At 37.9% G+C, this 20,722-nt stretch overlaps 1 protein-coding gene across 3 annotated transcripts in view; it reads left to right on the top strand.

Annotated features, from left to right (window-relative positions):
- Adk (adenosine kinase) overlaps positions 1-20,722 on the top strand; it is a 506,600-nt gene that overhangs the window by 339,666 nt on the left and 146,212 nt on the right. For all 3 annotated transcript variants that reach the window (XM_013516884.1, XM_005389928.2, XM_005389929.2), the window contains exon 7: positions 3,807-3,977. In XM_013516884.1, coding sequence (XP_013372338.1) covers positions 3,807-3,977 — 171 coding nt within the window. The remainder of the gene's footprint in view (positions 1-3,806; positions 3,978-20,722) is intronic.

Here is a 20,722-nt window from a genome sequence, read left to right as displayed (position 1 = left end):
TTGCATTTGAAAGTAAGACACACATACAACACACACATAGTTGGAATGAGGCCAGAGCTATACTCCAGAGGCACCCTGTTCAGTACCTTAAATTACAATCAGATGTATTTTAGTACAGATCGAATTTTCAGTCTGAAGTTGGTGAGAAGCCTAATTATTCGACCAGATTACTATTTATGTAGACCATTCTGTGACTGTCTGTGGCTAGTCCACAGCTGGCAGAACGCGAGCTCTGGGAGGTTTGTATTTCATGCTGGAACAGTTTGGAAAGAAAGAAGGGGGAAGCTTTAAACTCTTCTCATTAAATGTAAGACTGAAAAGCAAGTCCATATATATTACTATGGAGACAAGATGCTATATAAATGTTTCCTTTTAATTCTCTAAATGACAGAAATAGCAAAGGGAGCAGCTTGGATGCTCATAGTTTGCAGGGGACATGGTATTTGGTTAGAAAAGAAAGATGAAAACATTTTTTGGAAATAATGATACCTAAAACTTATTACATTGGGAATTTTGGGTTCTTTTTGTTGTTGTTGTTGTTGTTTTTGTCTTTTTGAGACAGGATCTCGCTATGTAATGCAGGCTGGCCTTAAGCTCACTTTGTAGCCCAGGCTGACCTCAAAGTAGCAGCGATCCTCCTGCCTCAGCCTCCCGAGTGCTGAGATTACAGGCATGCACCACCACGCCCAGCAAAACTTACTACTTTTAGACAAGTTGGATATTGGTAAGAATTAATAGCTTAGGATTTTTTAAATAATGAGAAAACCTTGTTCTGAATAACAGGAAAACATGGTTTGTATTAGAATTTCATTAGTTGTACTCTGCAATTTGGTGTGGTTTGGTTTGCTTTGGTTTGGTTTTTTTGAGACAGGATCTTGCAGTATATTCCAGGACGACCTTAAACTCGCTAGGTAGCCCAGGCTGGCCTCAAACTCATAGTGATCGTTCTGCCTCAGCTCCAGAGTGCTGGGATTACAAGCGTCCCACCATACCCAGCTATCAGTACTTTACTGTGAAGAGACAATTGTTAAGGGAGAGAAAGTAATAAGGTACCTTTTCCTCACCCATTTCAAGGATGATACTAAGACCCTCACAACAAAAGACAGATTAAGAAAAGCACAGCAAATTTATGTGACATGAAGACCCCTGGGAAACTGTACTTTTATATTAAGTCTAATGAGATAAATGGACATTTGAGGAGAAATTTGATTTGACAAGGAGGGTATCATCTAATGGCAATAAAGTGCGGATGAAAGGGTGTCACCCAGCACGTGATACATGTTCAGGTGCTTCTGGGCCTCGGGGAGTAACTGAGCACCCCCTAGAATGAGGACCCTGTGATCCACTGTCAGATGCAGTGGTCAGAGAAGTCCTCCACAGCTACTTCTCGCACAGAAAGTTGCCAGGATGCTATATTTGGAGGTAACATGCTGTAAAATCCAATGCAACCATGGTATCAAATTCTCTTCATATCCTAGGATGTATACGGGCAGTAAACCCTCTCCTCAAAGAGGGACCCTCATTTATATGCATGACCCCTGCCCCAAAACTCATTCTCATTCTTTTTTTCTTTTCAAACATTTTAAAATTTGTACAAGCTGAGTGGTTAGTCCTTCAGTTACAAGTAAATATTTCAGTTCCATTTCTGTAACTTTTTCCGGAGGTTTCTGGTATATATTTAAGGCTATTTCCAGTGTTTTGTGAGCTGCTTCTTCTCCCCTTTTCGTTTCCAGTCCCCCCCTCCTCCAGTTCTTTCCTCTATTCTTGCTTCCTTAGTTTTTCATTCTTGTTTTGCAGGAGCCCCTTTTTTGTTTGAAAAGCAGATGTGTTCAAAGTATGGCTGTCCTTAAAAACAATCTTCTCAGCCGGGCATGGTGATGCACACCTATAATCCTAGCACTCGGGAGGCTGAGGCAGGAGGATCGCTGCGAGTTTGAGGCCAGCCTGGGCTACAAAGTGCGATCAAGGCCAGCCTGAACTGCATAGCAAGACCCTGTCTCAAAAAGACAGAAAAACAAAAAAAAACTCTTCTCATTCCCTCTCCTTCACTGGAAAAAAAAAGTCTTTCTGGCCCTCTTATTCTCCAACTAAGGGGCATGGTATCAGGAGTTATTCAATACGGGCTCCTCTGTATAAGCTGTGTGATCTGGGAGATAGGTCTTCATTTCTCAGTTTTGCCTTCTTTAGTTCTAAAATGATTCAAGTAACAGTATCCACCTCATAAGTTTGATATAAAGAAAAAGAACAATAACTGAGTAAGAAAGTTCTAGTACCATGTCTGGCACACCAGAATTGCTCAGTAAATTTCAGATAATTTTATCAGCACTCATTGATAAATCTTTGAAAGTAAATTATACTTTCATGTTCCTACCTTGCCTTCCTTGACACTTGCAGAGTTTCCCTGAATATTAAGTGCTCTCTCCTCGTCATCAGCTCCTGTCTTTTGCTCAGTTTTTTCTTTCTCTGCCTCTTGATAGCATTGAACATTTTTAAGCACCTTCCTGAGTGTCCCCGTGTTGGATTTCTCTATCTTCGGCTTTCCCCTCGTTTGCATTCTTCCTGTTCTGTCTTTTACATTTTTTCCCTCCTCTGTCCTCTAGGTTTCATTGTTCTTCATTCTGTCCTTTGTCCTCTTCTTGTTCTTCAGTTTCCTCCTTAGTAATTACAGCCCCTCTTTCCACTTTCTGATACATGTCTGGCGGTCCCTCGGCACCTCAGTGGGCATGCTCCTTTCACCTCGTAAGACACAGCTTATCCTAGGTTTTTCTGTCTATTAATGGTAACAGCAGATTCAAAATCTCAATCATCTTTTGACTCTTTTGCCTTCCGAATCTTAAAACAAGGTCCAGTCTTACATGTAGTACAGTGAGTGTCGTTTTCTTTAATACAGCCAAACGCAGAGTTGTATGAACAGTTGCTAAGTTGCTGCTGTCCAGATTAACTTTTGTTTTAACTTTTTCTGTAAGCGTTTACTCCTTGCTCTCAGGAAAACTTTATTATCCGTGGTCAGTCTGTGCCCACTTTCACATTGCTCACCGAATACACTCCCGTCCGGCCGCTCAGCAGCTTTACACTCTTAACTCTGCTGGGCTTTCTGAGTCAGTCGTCTGTTGCACATTGTGGTTTTTCTTGTACTCACTTCTACATCGTCTGAACCAGTTTCTTACGTGCATCCATGTCTTGGGTAGCACAAGTCTGTCTTAATAAGATTTCAAATGGTATTAGACATGTAGATAAATAGCATTTTAAAATACTGCTCTCCTGATAAGATTTTAATTAGCATAATTTTCTATTACATTGCTGAATTATTTTCTCATTATTTAAAAATTCTTCCTCCAAAATCCCATTTAGATGTGTGCTAAGATAATAAGCTCCCATCTTACTAAACAGATTGTTTTTAGTTCACTTAAAATAATGCAAACTTATTTACAAGAGGCTAGAAGGATTGCTTCTGCTTCATTAATATTTCTTTAAATGCAATTATTGTCCTGAAGAAGACCTTTTAAATATCTTTATCTTTTTTGGATTCCCAGAATTCTTTCAGTATTCAGCATATAAATCTAATATGAAATAAATAATGTTTTTTTCCTCTGAAGTATGGCTTGTATCGGGCACATAGTACTCGCAGGATTAACTTTTCCCTAGTTAGATATAGCCATGTTCTGCCTTCCTTCTTATAATTGTATGTTAGATGGGCTTTTATATTTTGTATATAGGTCTCTTTTTTTTTTTTTTTCTTATCAGAGTGATTCTGTGCAGATGACATTTCTAATTTTCCCTCCTTTTCTTTTTCTTTTTTTATCCAGGGCTTTTTTCTTACAGTTTCCCCGGAGTCAATATTAAAAGTGGCTCAGTACGCTTCTGAAAACAACAGGATCTTCACTTTGAATCTGTCTGCGCCATTTATTAGCCAGTTCTACAAGGAGCCATTGATGAAAGTGATGCCTTATGTGGACATACTTTTTGGAAATGAAACGGTGAGTTGCCTTTTTTTTTAAAGGAAGTACCTAGATTTTCTTCTTCTTCTGCGTGTATGTCTACAAATATGTGAATGAATTTTTGAAATGTTGTGTAAATATCCTCAAGAATTACATAAAATTGCCACAATATAGACTGCTCTGGCTCAGGATATTTAGTTTTTCCTTCCATATATGCTAATCTCTTAGTAAAATATTTATTTTTTGAAAGGTTAGATTATTGAGATTTAATTTGCATATAGTAAAATTCACCCTTTCTAATGTAGTTTATCTATGAATTTTGCAGATATACCCTTGACCCGCCACTGTGACCATAATCAAGATAAAAACAGCTTTTATCACTAATTTAACCTCTTCAAAATCTTGAGTCTGTAATTTTAGTTTAATACATCATGAGCAAATATTTAAATAATTCATTCTTAACTTTTTGACTAATGATATCCTTTCTCCCACTGTTTGTATTTCACAGTTAAAGATGATACAGTAGAATTTCCTACAGCTTTTTCTCTCTATAAGAATATATTTTCAGGCCAGGGATATAGCTCAGTGGCACAAGCACCTGCCTGGCAAGTACAAGGTCCTGAGTTTGATTCCCAATACAAAAAAAAAAAGAATATATTTTCTTCCATTCTAAATTAAATATACATACAAATGCATACTTGTTCTTTATAGCTTATGTTCAGCCTATAGATTTTATAAATCCATGAAATGGAAAAAAACACACAAAAAAACACGAAAAAAACAGGCCTTCAGTGTCTTCATGTGATCTTGGCCATATCCCTGAACTATTGGGAATCTTGGAAATTTTATGTATAAAGTGTGTGTGTTGTATCCATCTTCCACGAGTCCGTTCTGATTTTAATTCTGTGATTCTAATATTGTTTAAATATCTTCATTGATTTTTATACCTCAATAACATAAGTGTGCAGTCTCCCTAGAATAATATAAAAATTGACTTTGGAAATAAATGTAAGCTTACCTGGATGAAGATTAAAGGACTGATTTATACAAAGAATATCATGATGAGTCTCCGCAAAGGCAATAACCATTGGAAGTAAATGCTGTATTCTTTACAAACTGACATAACGGCAAGAAATACTGCTAACAGCCATGAGCTGCTAGCTAGCTGCTTACAGTCTCATTTGACTAAACTCTGCCTTTCAGAGTTTTCTTATTAACAAGGATCAAGGAAGCGACTAGGAAATGTGCTACGTTAGCCATACGAGTAACACAGAAGATATATAGCGTCACTGCCTCAGTCTGTGGGAAAACGCGTCAGAGATAAAGAATGAGTGTCATGGGGCACAAACTGACACTCATCCTTTACAGTCAGGAGAGATTAGGCTGGTGGCGCATACATATGTGACTTTAAGAAGACAAATTTTAAAGCATTTTAAAAGATAAATATGATTCCAAAGAATGAGAGTTTGGAAGGAAATACATATTTGGAGGATTGAATACTATCAGAAATGCAGTTAGGACTTCATTGTCTCAAATGGCCTGAAAGAGAAAGAGAATGGGCAGGAGCCTTCAAAAAATTGCAGAGTTCATAGAAAACTCTTTAGTAAAAGCTCATATTTGTAAAAGACACATAAATCATAGAGCATATATAGAGAATCAGGGAATGATGCTACAAGTTTGGCAGACACTTCAGAGACTAAAAAAGAATAGACCCCAGAAAGATTTTCATTTCCCTAAAATGCTGGTGGTATCATAATGGTATTCACTTTAAAATATAGAAGACTGCAAATCATAACAAGGGTATAAAAAAAATAAAATAGACTTCATCAAAATTTAAAACTTTATGCAGTAAAGGTTACTATCAAATGTGAAAGACAACTCACAAAATGGAAACAATATTTAGAAATCTTATATCTGAGAAGCCACTGGTATCCAGAATATATACCTCATTAACAGCAGGAAAACAAACACCCACATTATAAAATGGTTGAAGGACTGACATAAATATTCCTCCAACAATGTCCAATAAAGGCTTGAGATTTGGAACATCGCTGATCATTAGAGAAATACAAATCCAACCAAAATCAGACACCACTCCCTCCCGGTCAGATGCTGATAAAATTGGAGACCTGCATGTTGCTGGCACGAGTGTAAAGTGAAGCACCTGCACTCCAAACAGGTGGTTTGCCAAAGGATTGAACGTACACTTCTCACCCTGTGATCCTGCAGGTCTGCTTTTAAATAGATACTGAGCGCCGGAACCTGAGTGCTTGTGTACCCGTGTTCATAGCAGCAGCATTCACTGTAGCCAGAGCTCAAAACAAATTAAATTGTTTAGTTTTGAGGTATAGGGGTTCGATACCAGAGGTACTGTACCACTGGGCTTCTTCCAGAGCCCTTTTTATTTTTTATTTTGAGACAGCATCTTACTAAATTGCCTAGGCTGGCCTCACTTGTGATCCTCCTGCTTCAGCTTCCTGAGTAGCTGGGATTACAGGCATACGTCTATAGTTAACTTTTTAATAACTGACCTTCCATGAGTCAAAGTGGTTACACGATTTTCTAGGATCAATACATATACGATTTTAAAGATAGCTCTGTTGTGTATAGTTGACATACCATGAAATGCACACATATATAGTGGATGAGTAAATAAAGTGTGTCTTATAAATACACACCAAGATGAATGTAATGAAAATATCTTTCTCTCCAAAATTTTCCTTATTCCTGCTTTCCTGCTGTTTTTGGAATGAGATCTCAGTGTTTGCCCAGTCTAGCCTTGAACTCCTGAGATGAAGTGATCAAACTCCCAAATAGCTGGGACCACAGGTGCACTTTTTTGTTTGTTTGTTTGTTTGTTTTCTTTTGGTTTTTTGAGATAGGGTCTCACTATGTAGTTCAGACTAGCCTAGAACTCATTGTGTAGCCCTGGCTGATCTCGAACTTGCAATGATCATCCTACCTCAGCCTCCCAAATCCTGGGATTACAGGTGTACGCCACCACGCCCAGCCAGGTGCACATTCTTTATTCCTCCTTGAATTCTCTCCTTCCTGCTTCGTAATTCCCAGATGATCACTTACCTCTTCCTGTCATCATGGTTTAATTATGTATACATTATGTATACATGTATAATTTTTTCCCTGAAAAATATTTTTTAAACTCCATCACATCTTAGAAATAAAATGTCTCTTTTATTCCTGGAGAACTGAAGATGATTTATTATTACTATAGCGTTGGAGAAAAAGCACAATGTGTTTAAAAAGATAAAACCAATTACTTTTAATATTAAAGATGGTATAATTTTTATTATCCTTACTAAGTTTCATCACTTCAGCTGATATCTCCAGTCTACTAACATTTTAAAAATCTGATTCCAATACTCAACTTACTTGATATTTATTAAGATGTTACATTATTTGTCTTTCCATTGTATTCAAATATAGCTTCATCTTACCCTGCAAAGCTCAGGGTAAGCTCTAGGATTTGCCACTTGAATTTATTTTTCAGTAAACTTTTTGAGACTGGTTCAGTAAATGCCAAATACTGTAATTGCCTGTAACCAATCTTTATTATTCCATAATCCATACCATAACAAATCTTCTAAGTGTACCATATTTTCCACTGCTCGTTGGTTTGCCATAATAGGTACCCATAAATATCTTTTGAAATGAATTCACGTGAAAACGAAAACAAGTTCTCTTGACATGATTTGTTACCCTGTACTGCTTTCTCTCATATTTGGGGGAAATAATTTAAGAGTATACTGAGACCAAAGTGAGATATAGATATAGATAGATATAGATAGATATATGTGTTAATCTAAAGATTCAGTATTGTCAATCCTCTTTAGAGAAATCTATAGATTCCAAATAATCCAGTCAGAATTCCAACAGGAGCCAGACATGTGATGCATACCTGTAATCTCAGCACTCTTGGAAGCTGAGGCAGGAGAATCACAAGTTCAAGCCAAGTCTGGGCAATTGAGCTACATAGCAAGAACCTGTCTCACAGTAAAAATATTTTAAAAGGTTTAGGGATATAGCCCAATGGGTTCAATCTTCAGTAATCAGAAAAAAAGTTATAATAATCAAGACAATGTGGCATTCAGGTAAATGTACACAGAAGTCCAGTGAAAAGAAGAGGGAATCCAAAAATAGGGCTAAAATTGGTTTTTTAAGAAAATTTCCAAGGAAGTTTTCATGGAGAATGAATATAGCAATGTTTTAAACAAATTGTTCTGGAACAATTGGTTACCCACTGAAAAGCCAACCTCAATTTATATAACACACTACTGCACAGGTATTAGAATGTCTGGAATTAAAATTTGTGACCAAACCATGTATTGGTAAAATATGGAGCTACCGGAACTGCCATTTATTCTGGTTAAAAGGTAAAATGGTGCAGCTACTTTGAAGATGGTTTTCCTCTGTCTTACAAAGCTACATGTCCACCTAGTTTGTGATCTAGATATCCCACTCCTAGGTATTTGCCTGAGAGAAAGTAAAGCACATATTCATATAAGACATACACAAGTGTTTATAACAGCTTTATTGTAGTAGCCGAAGTCTAGAAATAATCCACATGTCCATCACCTGGTGAGTGTATAAACCCATTGTGATTTACCCACAGGCTGCGATGCTGTTTAACTGTAAAAGAAGGCATCGATAAGAATTGAGTGCCAGGATGGGTGACTCTCAGAATATCTATACTGTATGAGAGATACCAGATGAAAGTATATTCTGTAGAATTCCATTCATTAAATTCTAGAAAATGCAATCAGCAAATGACAGACAGCACATCCAAGCCTGCCGGTGTATGATGGCGTGCCGGGAGGCACTGCGTAGGAGGAGTGGATGTCTCCCTTGTCTTACTTGTGGGTGTGGTTGTGAGACTTAGTACAGGGGTTAGAACTTAGCTAATTACATACTTGTAGTTGGCACCTATTCCTGTATATCAATTATGTCTCTGTAAAGCTATTAAAGGAATACTTTGGTTCCATTTTTCATTTTTATTAGTGCCTGTTTGGGGTACGTATTTACATTCTGCATGGGGTGTTGGCCAATTCTTTTTTCATGCTCTTCCCCACCCTTTCATCCATCTGTTGGTCCCTGTCCCTTCTGCAAAAGATCTGTCTCCATAGTTCCTGGTATGTATCTTTTATTTTGTTCTTTATTTATACTTTGGGTTTCTCAAATAAGAGACACCATGTGATGTTTAAGCGTGTGTCTGATTTCACTTAACATTGTGGTCTCCAGATGCATCCATTTTCTTACAGAAGATTCAAGCTTATCCTTCGTTATGGCGGAGTAGTGCCCCATTGTGAATAAATATCACATTCGCTTTATCCGTTCATCTGTTGATGGACATATAGGTCACTTCCAGGATTTAGCTATTATGAGTTGTGCTGTTAAAAACATGGGCATGCCTGTGTCACTCTAATTAGAGTGTTTCCCTTTTTCAGGAAGATACCTAGAAGGAGAATAGCTGGTTACATGAAATTTCTATTGTTACTTTTATGAAGAATCTTCATACTGATTTCTAGAACCATTTAAATAAGTACCCCCACACACAAAAAAAACCATTGTTAGAAGGAAATACCAACTGTATTTTGACCACCATATCAACCAGAGGAGAAATGTGTTGATAATCTTTGATTCTAATCTTGACAGACAAGTAAAAATTATCCTAACCTGTCATTTACAAAGGACAGTCACAGAAGCTGTCGTTGAATTTATACAGCAATTCTTCAGCTATTTCTCTAATGCATGTAAAGTTTCAGCTGAGCTCACAGAAAATGGTCTGTTTTTGTTGGGAAGCGTGGATAGTATTTTTGATAGTGTTGATCTTGTTCCTCTATTCCAGTGATTTCTAACCTTTTAGAGCTTTCAGGGATACAGACAGCCCACTGCGGCTCGCGTGCATAGATTCACCGCCACTGGTGTAGGCTGTCAGCCCTTCCCTTCAAGCTGGGTTCGTCCCACTTTTCACCCCACTGCTCCTTTATTCTGTTTAACTTGCCCAGAAATAAAGGTATCCACCTCCAAGGAATATCTGAAAATACTCGGTCAGGGACATCCTGAGACAAAATAGAAGTGTCTAAGGAGTGTCATTGCTATATTATTGTGATATGAACTAAGTATGATTACTAAACAATAGTGCTTACTTTTTTATTATGGTAAAAAGAAATGCTTAGCTAAATTGACCATTTCAACCAGTGCCGCATACACAATTGAGTGGCATTTATGTACATTCACAGTATTATACAACCCTCATCACTCCCCATCTCTAGAGCTTTCCCATCCATGATCCATCATCTCTATGCAGAAGCTCTGTACCCATTAAATTATAATCCCCCACTTCCCCTTCTTCATCCTCACAGCCTTTGGTAATCACTGTTTTACTGCCTCTAAATTTGTTTTGTTTGTTTGTTTGTTTGTTTTTCTTCCGGTACCAGGAATCAAACTCATGACCTTAGACTTGCCAGGCAGGCACTGTGCCACTGAGCTAAATCCCCAGCCCCTACTGTCTCTAAATTTGCCTGTTCAAGGTACCTCATACGAATAAGTTCACACAATAGTTGTGTGAAGTGTCTAGCTTATTTCACTTAATGCTTTCAAGATTCATATGTCTTATAGCATGTATCAGAAGTTTATTCTTTTCTAAGAATGAATAATTCACTGTATACATGAAGTTTTATTTTATCCATTTATCTGTCGATGGGCATTTCATTTGGTTCCATCATTAGCTATTGTGAATAATGCTGCCATGAGCATTGTTTTTTTTTTTTTTAATCCCTGCCTTGAGTATTTTGAGGTATACACCTAAAAGTGGAATTGCTGGACCGTGTGGTAATAATTCTGTGTTCAACTTTTTGAGCAATGACGAATCTGTTTTCCATAGCAGCCTGCTGTACCCTTTTACATCCTCACCAGCAATACACAAGGGCTGTATCTTCAAGCCTTTGCCAACACTTGGTCTTTTCCTTTCTTAAATACTAATACTCCGAACAGTCCTGAGATTACATCTCACTGTGAGTTTTATTTGTGTGGTTGAGTTTGAGGAAGAGGCAGAGTGCCAGGGATCAAACCCAGGGCCTTATACATCCTAGGCAAGTGCTCTGCTAGTGAGCTCTGCATAGTTTCACTTAAAGTGTGGTGCAGAAATGCATACAGATAAATTTCTGTTTCCTCAATTAAAAATCTTTGGTAATCTTCTATTGCATTTTGTACTTACAAATTAGACATGCAACCTGATTGATTACCCACGTTAAAATAGTTTTGCTGTTCTCTAGTATATAAGCTCTTTAAATGTTATATTGTATTTTTAATTTGTTCCTGACATCTTCAAACTTGAAACCATTTCCCTTCAGCGACAACCATTTGTTAGCTACACTCACATCAGATCAGCCTAATAAAGGACATCCTATATGCAGGCAATTATAAATTATATCCATTGATGCTGCTAATCCTAGCTCCTTTGTAGTCATTATCTGGCAATACAAGACTAAAGAACTTGATTATTCTCCTTGTTTTTCATTCTTATTAAATTAAGAAGTTTTTGAATAGTGCTATTTTGGAAATGGTTCCTACGAGTAATACCTTTCAAGGCTCCCTAATCACTAGATAATTAACCTGCCAGGATTAAGTACACTCAACTTTGCCTTGGGATGCTTAACTCTCAAATAAGGTCAATTATCTCATAATAATGACTGCTTTGTGGAGAGTTACCACTTAATTCCACAGCGAAATGTCACATCACCCATACAGTGCACTTTAGGATAGTTTCAATAATAAAATACAGTTTGCAATTGGGCAGAAAAATTCGGCTGAATTTTTTTCATATAGATTAAGAATGATTCATTGTAAGTGAAGCTTCCCCTAATATACCTAGTATTTTGAATCTCACAGATGATTTCAGTTTGTGATTGAGGCTGTGCTTCCTCTGTCTTTTTGCCGGCAGTATTCCCACGTTGCTGAGGCCCATTTCAAATGTACTGACCTCATCTACTATTCAGCATAGTATTAAAAATCTCTAGTATAGACCAGGAAAATTCAAATTACTCTTTCCTAAGTCATCATTGAACTTTTTTAAAAATAGCAAGTTCATCAAATGAATCACAGCAGTAAGTAAAAGCCTGCAGTTGGTCGTTGTGGTTATTGCTGTTTTCCATTAACTGCAGTCATACTTGGACAGTGGTGAGGGCGCTATGGCCAACAAGTAGAATGCCACTTGACAGATCGGAACATTCTGAATGAAGTATAAAATAGGCTTCAGACATAGCAATACGTGTCTTCTAAACATGAATGATGGCTGGATTTTTTCATAAGTAAACTCTTAATCATCATTTTACCAAACTAAGTAAAATATGTTGACTTTTTCTCCTTTTATATATTTTCCGGTGGTAAGGATTGGGAAGAGACCTTACTGACATTTTTGTTTACATTGTTAAATCTGTTTCCATCATTTTAATAGCCATTGTTTTTTAAAAAGACAATACGAAACATAATAACTTAAAAGAGCAGTTGGTCTTTAAATTGTAAATAACCTTGATGCACATATCTTGTATGAGGTAATTATTCATCTATGGAATAGAGTCCACCAAAAAAATGTATATAACATGAAAAGAAAAACTTTGCAAGTTACCTTTGGTGTCTACAATTACAGGACGTACCCAAGGTGGTAGCCATCAGCTTCCAGACATTTATTAGTAATGCAAACTACTAAAGTGTACATACTTTTTTTGGTGGACTCTGTAGAAGTCATTTGCTATTTTAATGTGAAAAGCCGTATCGATCAACTAACTATGTAATTTTGGGTACCAGATATGGTATCTAGTATGCCTCTTTGCTTAGGAGACCTTCGGGTTTTTTGCAAAGCTGTTAGTTTTAATTTTTAGAAACTGTCAGGTCTGCACTCATTTTTTTCTCACAGCCTTTATTTTCACCTCTCTTTGTCAAAGCACACACATGCACATGGCACTAGGTGTGTAACTGTGGGCTCCCACAGTAGCACTGAGCTACATGCCGGCCCCAGAGTCTAATTCTTGAGGGTATTGGATCGTCAGGCATTTCCAGGGACTCGAGACTGTTCCCTAGATCCATAGTCTGACGGTAAAAGAAAAAGGTGGGGTGCTCCTGAATGAATGCAGAGAATGTGTACAAATGTGCCTGGATTCCTTCCAGGAAAGAAGTCACCTTTCTGAGACTGTTCCTAGAGCTCTCTCTCGCTCACTCTCTCTTTTTTAATTTTCCTGTAAACAGTTAGAAAAAATGGAAAGAACTATTTTCAGAGAATATATGTAACCCCATCCAAAAAATTAAAAGCTTACTTACATTGGTCTTCGTAACCTTCTCCCTGGGGTCTTTCTGATGTATTTTACCCTCAAAAAAAAAAAAAAAAATGAGATTCAGTGCAGCGCAGGAGGCTGCTAATACGTACAGCAGTGGCGGGTGGCAAAGCTGTTGTGGAACAGTCTGGGAAAGAGCAGGGGCGGCTTACCTGTACGCTTGCTTCCCGCTTCCTTTCTGCTTCTCTCTCATTTCTCCTCTTCTCTTCCACCTTCCCCAGCATACCCTTCTATTCTTCCTCCTTTGTATCCCTTTTTCTACCCACAGCGTTGCCTCGCTGAAGACAAAATGCTTTTAAGTCTTCCCCAGCCTCTATCCAGTATGGGTCAAAATGCCTTACGATTTGAGAAGGATCAAATTGCCATGGAGCTGGTCATATCTGTGCAATAACTTTTTGTATTATTCAGTATTTTAGTTCATCTTTTTATTCACTTGATTATTTCCATTTCTATACAATAAATTTTAAGTGATGATGGTGTTATCATTTGTGTAGTTGCCATACTATTAAAAAGGTTAATATTTAAAGTTTTTATTAAGGGCCAGGGATATAACTAAGTAGCACAGCGCCTGCCTGGCAAGTGTGAGGTCCTGAGTTCAATTCCTGGTACCAAAATAAAATGTAGTTTTTATTAAATGCATTATAACACTATGGCTAATTAAACTTACTTAACTTGAGTTACCCATATGAACAAAAACTATAAATTTATGTATGAGTAGAAAGAGCACTCAACCCTCATCTACAAAGCCCAGTTTTTGGCTTTGTCCCGGAAGTTTTCTGTGCCTCTGAATCACTGACAAAGGGAGCCAAGATGCTGAAATTCTTAGAGATGAGTGACATAATTGGGAAAATTTTAAGTAGGTTCTGTAGATTATTAATAATATTGTATCGACTTCATTTTTGATTATTTTACTCTTGTTATTTAAAATGTTCATGTTGGGGAAAATCCTGTTGTTTTTTCTAAAGAGATACAACTCAAAATCCCACCTTGTATCTAAATGTAAGTTAGGTTTCCTTAGTCTCTTTTCTGGAACAGTTGCTCTGTCTTTGAAACTTTTACGATGACAGTTTTAAGCGTATTGGCTGGTACTTTGTAAAATGCCTTTCAGTGAAGGGTCACCTGATGTTTCCTACTGATTAATGCATTTTTAAAGTCTTCTCGTGCATTGGGTCAAGATTATAATATGTATTGTCACTGGTGATACTAACTTTGATCGTCTGGTTAAGGAGATGTTGGCCCAGTTTATCTACTTTAAAATTATTCTTTTCGGCTAGGCGCAGTAGCACTTGCCTGTAGTCCCAGCTACTCAGGAGGCTGAGGCCTGACGATCCCTTTAGCCAGGGAGTTTCAGCCCAGCCTGGGCCATATAATGAGACCCTGTCCCAAAAAGAGAGAGAGAAGAGAAAGTAGCATGCATGTATATACATATATACATTTATATCTCTTTTTCCATTTATCTGTCTTTATATGCAAGCCCCTGAGGCAATAATGAGCCCTCATTTTTTCTCAAAGCTAAAATAAACATAAAATAGTCTCAGCATTGCAGAACCACCATTGGGGAAGGGCAAGTATGTTTTGCATGTGGGAGGAACGTGAATCATTAGGCACCAGAGGAGGGACTGCGGTGGGCCGCCTCTAAAATTGCCCGTGTTGGTCCCTGCCTACCTCCAGATATTCCTGCTGCTTTGTAACCCCTCTGGCTTGAATGTGGGCAGAATGTAGTGACTTTCTTGTGACAAATAAAATAGGATGCAAGTGATGGTATGTCACTTCCAAAATCTGCTTCCCAAAATTTGCTTCCCTCTTCCCTGGAGGAAGCTGCCTAGAAGATGGACAAAGCTTTTGAGTAGCCCCCTGGAGAGCCCCACAGGGCAAAGAACTGATGTTCCGAGGATGCCACAGCCACAGGAGCACCTGCTAGGGGAAAGATGAGGCGCGCCGCCCTGGCCTGCACCTTTATTGCCAACCTGTGAGAGGCGCTGAGCCAGAAGCCAAGCCCTGCCTGGATTGCGGCCCGCAAAAGCCATGAGATAACAAGCAGGAGTGTGCTTTTAAGGCGCTACGTTTTGGAGTCACTGGTCATGCAATACTAGATGATACACACACCATGAAATATAAATTCACCAAGTAGAGTTCACTATTTCTGTTCTTTTTGACAGTTCTTTTGTCTTTAGCCTTTGAGTGTATTGTCAAAGTATTAAGGCTTCTTAAGTTAGTTTTCCCCCACCCACTGCTTTATTTTTAGTATCAGAAAGATTTATGTGGTTCTAAAAATCACGACTACGCAGAAAGGCTTACTCATACCCCCCCCATCCTTCATCTGCCTCTTTCCTGGTTCTTTCATCCTTTATACTTTATTTCTTCCCACCTGCACCCTGTACTTTCTGGATTACATTTGTATTTTTCTTTTAATACAAATTGGCAGCCAAGTGTTCATTGTATCTTCTTTGTTTCATGAAAGGCAGCACCCAATAGATTCTTTTTGCACTTTTTCTTCAATTAAGCACATTTTAGAAGTCATTCCATAACATCTCCTGGAGTTCCTCTGCAGTTTTTATGGTTGCAGTGTTCTCTGTTACATGAATGTAGTGTAGTTTATTATATCGCTCTCTTATGTGTGGGCATTTAGCTTGTTCCAGGAAATTTATAGTTAAAAACAATCTTTCAGTGGGCTGGGGATATAGCTCAGCAGCACAAGCACCTGCCTGGCAAGTGCAAAGTCCTGAGTTTGATTCCCAGTACCCACCCAAAAAAAAAAATCCTTCAGTGAATAACCTTGTTATTGCATATTTTTGTACTGAGAATTTGGGGTTAAGAGTATGTACATACTTTTGTACGATGTTGCCAAATTCCACTCCAAAAGTTATCACTGTTTTCATTCCCAGCATCAATGCAGGTAGAATACCTATTTCTAGTGAGATTATTTTAATGCTTGGTTCTCAGGTGCTTATAAACCATTGCTATCAAATAGAATTCATTATAAGGGTAAAATATTAGGTGTCATAGTTACTTTTCTCATTGATGAGACAAAATAACCAATGGCTTAAGCTCAAAGAGGAAAGGTTTATTTGGTTCACAATTTGCAGAGGTTTCAGTTCATGGTTGGCTGGCTCCAAGGCAGGGTGGTATGGCAGAGGGGCCTCGCAGAGGAGAAAACAGTTCATGGCAAGTAGAAGACAGCATGTCAGCAAGCAGAAAGCAACAGTAGCAGCTTCTTTCTGTCTCTTTATATTCTGTCTAGACTTCTTGCCCTTAGGATCAGTAGCACTGACACTAAGGACTATTCGAAATCAGTCAGTGGACTAATTTGGTAATCACACACCTTGAGCCCAGCATCACACACTCTAGATCCAGCCACCTCTGAAAAGCCCCACCTGTTCCCTTTCAAGGCTTTAGGGGGGACATCGAAACACAAGCCATAATGTTAGGTTTATTTTTAAAACTTAGTTGCTCCAAGTATTAAACTACAGTTAAGACTGTAATTTTCAGTTCCTCCCAGCCAATTCATTTCAGTGCAGTAAAAATAATCCCAAGAAATAAAAAGTGGTCATTCTTTACAGTAGAAATTTGAAGACTCACTCATCTCTTTTTTGCTTGCTTTATTGAAAACATTACATGACTATGAACAATCACCATTATCTTCTCTTTAGTTTTATTTTCTGGCGGGCATTTTTATCTTTTTATCTTCTCCTTTTCTGCGAGAACGCCCCAAGTTCATTTTTACCTTTAATGTCTTTTCATTTCCTAGTCTCCCTGTCTTTATCCCTCCCCTCTCCAATTCAATCTGGCAAAACTCCGACTTATAAAGACTTCATACCTTTTTCCTTCCTTCCCTGCTTCTTTGACTTTGACTCAGTTGATGGGTTTTAAATGTGATTCTGTTACTTTCCCTGGGATTATAGTGTCTGCCTTGTTTTGTAATTACTTGGTAGTGTGTATTTCTCACACTAGAATGTGCTCTTCACACCAGCGGTCTTCATACCTCACTCTATTCCTTCTGCCTAACGAGTGATTATGTATCAGGCGTTTGGAAATGAATGAATGAGTTTTCCCTATGCTGCAGGATTTCGATCTATAGTTTAGAAAATAGTTGTCTTGCTTATTCACCGCTTTTAGTTTTAGAAATACTTAAGACCTTAAAATTTGATCTTTCATCTGAATCTACCAAACTAAACTTTATAATCTCTTTAGACTACAATTGAAACATCAGAAATATTTTTGGTAATAAAATCTGATTCTTCTTTTGAAAACTTCATATATTTTAAATGGCAAAACTCAGTTTAACCCCTATAAATAAATCTAGGATGTTCTGTTCACTACTTGTTCATACCTTCCTTTTCCTTTCATAAAGTAGGAAGTTGTGTATCAGATGGGCTGTTAGATGGGTCCTTGAATTTGAATGATACCCCTAAAATTCTGGAACCCTGTGATCCTTTGTAGGAAGGAGCAAAACAAAAATACTCATCCCTGTCGTTTTCGTAGTTTTACAACCCACACCACACTGTTCTCGCCCTCTGGGTGCTGGCATTACACACCATGTACGCTGTATGCTTGTTCGCTCTACTTTGTCTTGATCGTTCCTCTTTCCCTTTGTTTTGTTCCGACTGCGGTTCAGTTCTAACAGTAACTGACAGAAGTTAGCATCATCAAGCTTTTCTGTCATCTGCAGTATTGCCTCCCCGCTTAGCCTTCGGGGCCCCCAGGCCACTTCTTATCAAATTTAGAGGTTCCAAGATCCTCTCACTTGCAGTAATTTTCTAGAACAACTCTTCAAACTCAAGGAAGTGTTGTATAACCGCAGTTATTATAAAAGATCCAACTCAGGAACAGCGGAATGAAGAGATGCATAGGACAAGGTCTGGGAGTGTCCTGGACCTGCAGCTCCTGCTCTGCCTGTGGAATGGGAAATGTCACCCTCCCCACTGGTCAACCCAGTCACCAGCCGAGGAAGCACCACCAAGCTTCGGTGTCCAGTTTTTCTTCTCATTTCATTACATAGGCATCACTGCAGAAACATAAAAGGGCTGTGTAGGCACCCGTTGTCATCACCGTGTGAATAACCTGCGCTACTGCTGCTTTCTGAGAGCTACAGCGCGCATCACTAGGTCATGGGAATTTTTCAGCTCCATTATAACTTTATGACACCAGTGTGGTCTAGGTCCATCTTTGACCAAAGTGTCATTAAGCAGTTCCTGGCTACATATATACTTAATTCCTGCTGCCAATCCTATTTGGATGTTTCTTCAGTTGATTTGATTTCCTGGAGCTTGTTTTGTACTAGTTTTCTCAGGAAGGGCTCTTGGGGCCAGTATTCATGTTGGTTACAGTTTGTAACTTTTATACTGGAAACTTGGCTTTGCTAATAAAATCCTTGCCTCATGTTTTCTGTCCTTGGCTGGTTTTGAAATGTTGCTTCATCTTCTTTGCTGTCAAAGTCTAATAATAATCTAATTTTCTTTACTTCATAAGTCATTTATTCTTTTTTTTAGTAGAGTATTTGTGGTCATTCTGGGTCAGTATTCAAACCAATGTGGCCCAGTATGCCTTATAATGTATTCTTTTATATCTTTTTTTGTGTGAGAGCTTGCTTAAAATACAGTTTTTATATTTGTTCCATGATCCTCCTTGGGTTTTCTTATTTCAGATATTCTTTTTATCCCTAGGCTAGATTTTCTTTGGCTGTCTTCAATGTTTGTTTCTTTCTCTCAGAAAGTCTGTCTTGATACTTTGCTTTAGTTTTGCTATTTAATCACCTGGCTCTCTTGAGACACTTTTTATTAGTACATATTTGTGACACATACTGATCACATTCATCATAAGGAATTTGTACCCGTACATAATATATTTTAGTTCTTTCTTCCCGTTCCTCTCCTCTTCCTTCAACTTTTCTGTGAGTTCTCTCTTCACTCTGTTAGTGGTTTCTTCTGACTTGCAAAAGAATTTTTAATTTGATGTGATCCCAATTGTTGATTCTTTGTAAATTTTCCTGTGCAGTTAGGGTTTTGTTTATAAAGTCTTTGCCTACTCCTGTATCTTCTGGAGCTTTACCTATTCTACTTCCCCTCAGGTTAGGTGTTTCTGTTTTAATATTTAGATCTTTGATCCATTCTGATATTACTTCAGTGCTTGATGAGAGATAAGGGTACAGGTGTATGGAAAGCTGTTTTTCCAGCACCATTTATTGAAGAAGCCATCTTTCTTCCAGTGAAGGTATTTGGTCCCTTTGTCAAAGATCAGGTAACTGGTGTGCTTGGAGTTGTTTCTGCATCTTCTAATCTATTCCATTGATCTTCGGGTCTGTTGGGTTTTTTTTGTTTTTGTTTCTTGGTTTTTGTTTTTGCCAGTACCATGCTGTTTTTATCGTGGTAGCATTCCAGTATAGATCCAAGTCAGGGATTGTGATGCCTGCCTGCTGCCTTGCCTTTGTTGCCCAGAACTGCTTTTGCTATTCTGGGTCTCTTCTACGCCGTATGAATTTTAGGATTGTTTTCTCTAGCTCTGTGAGGCATTGCTGTTGGTATTTTGACTGAGATTGCATTAAATCTGTATTAACAATTTTGGGAGTATGGCCATTTTCACTATATTGGTTCGGCCTCTCCAAGAACAAGGGATATCTTTCCATTATCTGATATCCTCTTTGATTTCCCTTTTCAGAGTAGTGTAGTTTTCAATGTAACATGCTTTCACTTCCTCTGTTACATTGATTTCTAAGTATTTCATTTTTCGTGACGCTATTGTGAAAGCTGTTGTTTCCCTAATTTCTGTCTTAGTGACTTTGTTATTCATGCACAGGAAGGCTTGTGATTTTTGATTTTGTATCCTGCTACACTACCAAATTTGGTTATTCATTCTAGAAGTCTTTTGGTGGAGTTTTTCTGGTCTTCTATGTAGAGTACCGTCATCAGCAAATAATGATAATTTGACTTCTTCCTTTCCTATCTGTATTCCCTTTGTTTCTTTCTTTTGTCTAATTGCTCTGGCTAATGTTTCCAGAACTATATTGAACTGAAACCTAAACTATAGATCTAACTCGGAGAAATTCCTTGAGCCAGGTGACTCGGTTTTTTAAACCAAAATTTTAAAGAGAGAATCTATGGATTGAAAGGTACCTAAAAGAAGGGCTGAGAGTAGAGCTCATAGGTGGAGTGCTTGCCTAGCACACACACAAGGTGCTAGGTTCTATCCCAGTATGGCAAATAAAGAATGAAAAAATAAAGATATCTAGAAGATACGTTCACCAAAGACAAAGGATAGACTTTATTTGGGTTCCAGTCCCAGGTAAAACAGTTAGAAATAAATTTATAAAGGGGAAATTTAGATGAGTAAGTAGATTTTTTTTTATTACTAGGAAATATTGTTAAAATTTTTAGATGGAATGTGATATTTTGGTTTTGTTATTTATTTATTTTTTTTCTTTTTTTTTTTTTTTTGGTTTTT

Source organism: Chinchilla lanigera, unplaced genomic scaffold (genome assembly GCF_000276665.1).
Source record: "Chinchilla lanigera isolate Chin_1 unplaced genomic scaffold, ChiLan1.0 scaffold00036, whole genome shotgun sequence".
Classification (NCBI taxonomy): domain Eukaryota; kingdom Metazoa; phylum Chordata; class Mammalia; order Rodentia; family Chinchillidae; genus Chinchilla; species Chinchilla lanigera.
Note: the sequence above shows the minus strand (reverse complement) of the source record. Positions and strands in the feature narration are given on the sequence as shown.